The 1,890-nt window shown below is 38.0% G+C and overlaps 1 protein-coding gene across 1 annotated transcript; it reads right to left on the reverse strand.

The window, feature by feature from the left end:
- Window positions 1-566: 566 nt before the first annotated feature.
- On the reverse strand, window positions 567-1,236 carry LOC149187099 (FRIGIDA-like protein 4b). Its single transcript, XM_089409551.1, has 2 exons — window positions 1,225-1,236; window positions 567-1,145 (listed from the first exon to the last, which is right to left on the reverse strand). The coding sequence occupies exons 1-2, from the start codon at window positions 1,234-1,236 to the stop codon at window positions 567-569; spliced, it is 591 nt and encodes a 196-aa protein (XP_089265677.1).
- Window positions 1,237-1,890: the final 654 nt, after the last annotated feature.

Consider the following 1,890-nt stretch of genomic DNA (forward strand, 5'->3'; position numbering starts at 1 on the left):
TCAAAAATAGCCTTACAATTGGACTAATCAAAATAAAATCTGATTCGCTTCATAGGCGTAGAGTAAACAGGTACCAATGAGGTAATGTGCAAGTGGACAATTAAATCATATTCAGCACAAGACCAGCCCTCGACATACAATGCAATTGAAAGTCTTGTGTTATGAGCTCCGAACAAGATCACAAATGATATATTATTCACCAAATTTTAATCTTCCACAAAGAGACAGATTGATCCTCTCTGATTTGTCAAACAAATAAAAAAATACCAAAATTATGCATAGAATTATCTTTGAACTGTAAACACTACAGTATATAGTAACCTGGGAAAGTGATGAAGCACTCAATACCATACAAAAATAAAATTCCTTAATAGAAGAAAACACCACTGAAAATTGTGAAAAGCTGCCAAATGAACTTTGCCAATCTTTTAGATTTACAGAAACAAAGTCAAAAAACCTCTTCAAAGCTAAGCGCTTACTACTAGCCACATCCAATAGAAAAGGTTTTATGGGGCCTGATAAGATCAGAACTTGCTTGACCACGGTAAGATAAGCACCGTACCTACCTAATGTATAAAAGAAGACTGATAAGCTGGAGGAGGGGCAGGCAGTCTACTGCCAAAGTGATGGTTGCTGTAATTAGTAGAGGAATTGTAAGAATCGGAACCCAACAACGAAGGCCCCATGTTATCTGATGGATACATATATGGCCTTGGGAGCGAGACTGGAGTCTTATTTCCAACACCATAGCCTGCTCCATATAATCCTTGGTTTGATCTGTCATATGCATTTTGGCCCTGTAGGTTGTAGGATGTAACACCTGGAGCTGCACCAGAATATTGTACTCTATCCAAAGACCTATAAAAGCTTCTGTCTGCACCATTGGAAGAAGCATAAAGAGTCGGAGTTCTTTCATCTGCACTTAACGGAGGCATATATACACCAGCATTTCCTCCATTAGCACGAGGACACTTAGGTTGAGACTTAACAGCACCTGCAGACCTTTTTCTGTCAGCCTTAGCTTTCTCTAGCTGAGCTACACGCTTTTGAAGAGGATCTGGTGAGAACTGCGATTCAAGTTTGTGCTCCTCAATGCACTTTATAACAACTCTGTAAGCAGAAAGCTCTTTTGTATTTACTTCATTCTGTAGCAGCAAATAAAAATATCGGTCAAAAAAGGAACTTCCGATATAACCAAAAATACTAAGCCAAAATGATCATCACATAACAAGACATTTTGTATAACAGTAATACAATCGTACTTGTGCAACAGTAGAGTTATTCCCGCTTTTTAAACTTGCCTGAGAAGCTTTCTTAGCATCTTTCAGATATTCCTTCAACAAAGGAACAGGTGCAAACTTCTCTGTCAGCCCAAATGCATGAGCAAAGTTGACTGCCTCAATTTGTTTTCAACAAAGGGACAGGTGCAAACTTCTCTGTCAGCCCAAATGCATGAGCAAAGTTGACTGCCTCAATTTGTTTTCCACTATTGACCAGGGTTTCTACAACATCTGCATGAAATTGTCACAAAATTTTCAGCTAATCTGAATATGTCACAAACATTTGAAATACCAAAAGATAGTTTACTGTGAAAGAAAAAACAATACAGACAACTTCAACGGATTTGTCAATAAAGATAACAGATATGCCAGCTTGAGACCATTTTCGTAAGTAAACAGTTCCCCACTCATGAAAGGCCTTATGACACTTTACCATAGTTGATCATCTTCAGGTGCCTTTATTAATATCAACAAAATAACTTACATACAACTTTCTACCTCATAAAAAGATGTCTACCTAGTAGAGGCCACTCAGTATCTGCCTTGCATATGAAATGTTGAGATCTAAAGAAAAGACTACCAACCCCGTCAACTTAGAAACCCGTTCACT

This window comes from Pinus tabuliformis, chromosome 3_1 (assembly GCF_031772625.1).
Source record: "Pinus tabuliformis cultivar Carrire ecotype Pingquan chromosome 3_1, CPIR1, whole genome shotgun sequence".
NCBI classification, from domain to species: domain Eukaryota; kingdom Viridiplantae; phylum Streptophyta; class Pinopsida; order Pinales; family Pinaceae; genus Pinus; species Pinus tabuliformis.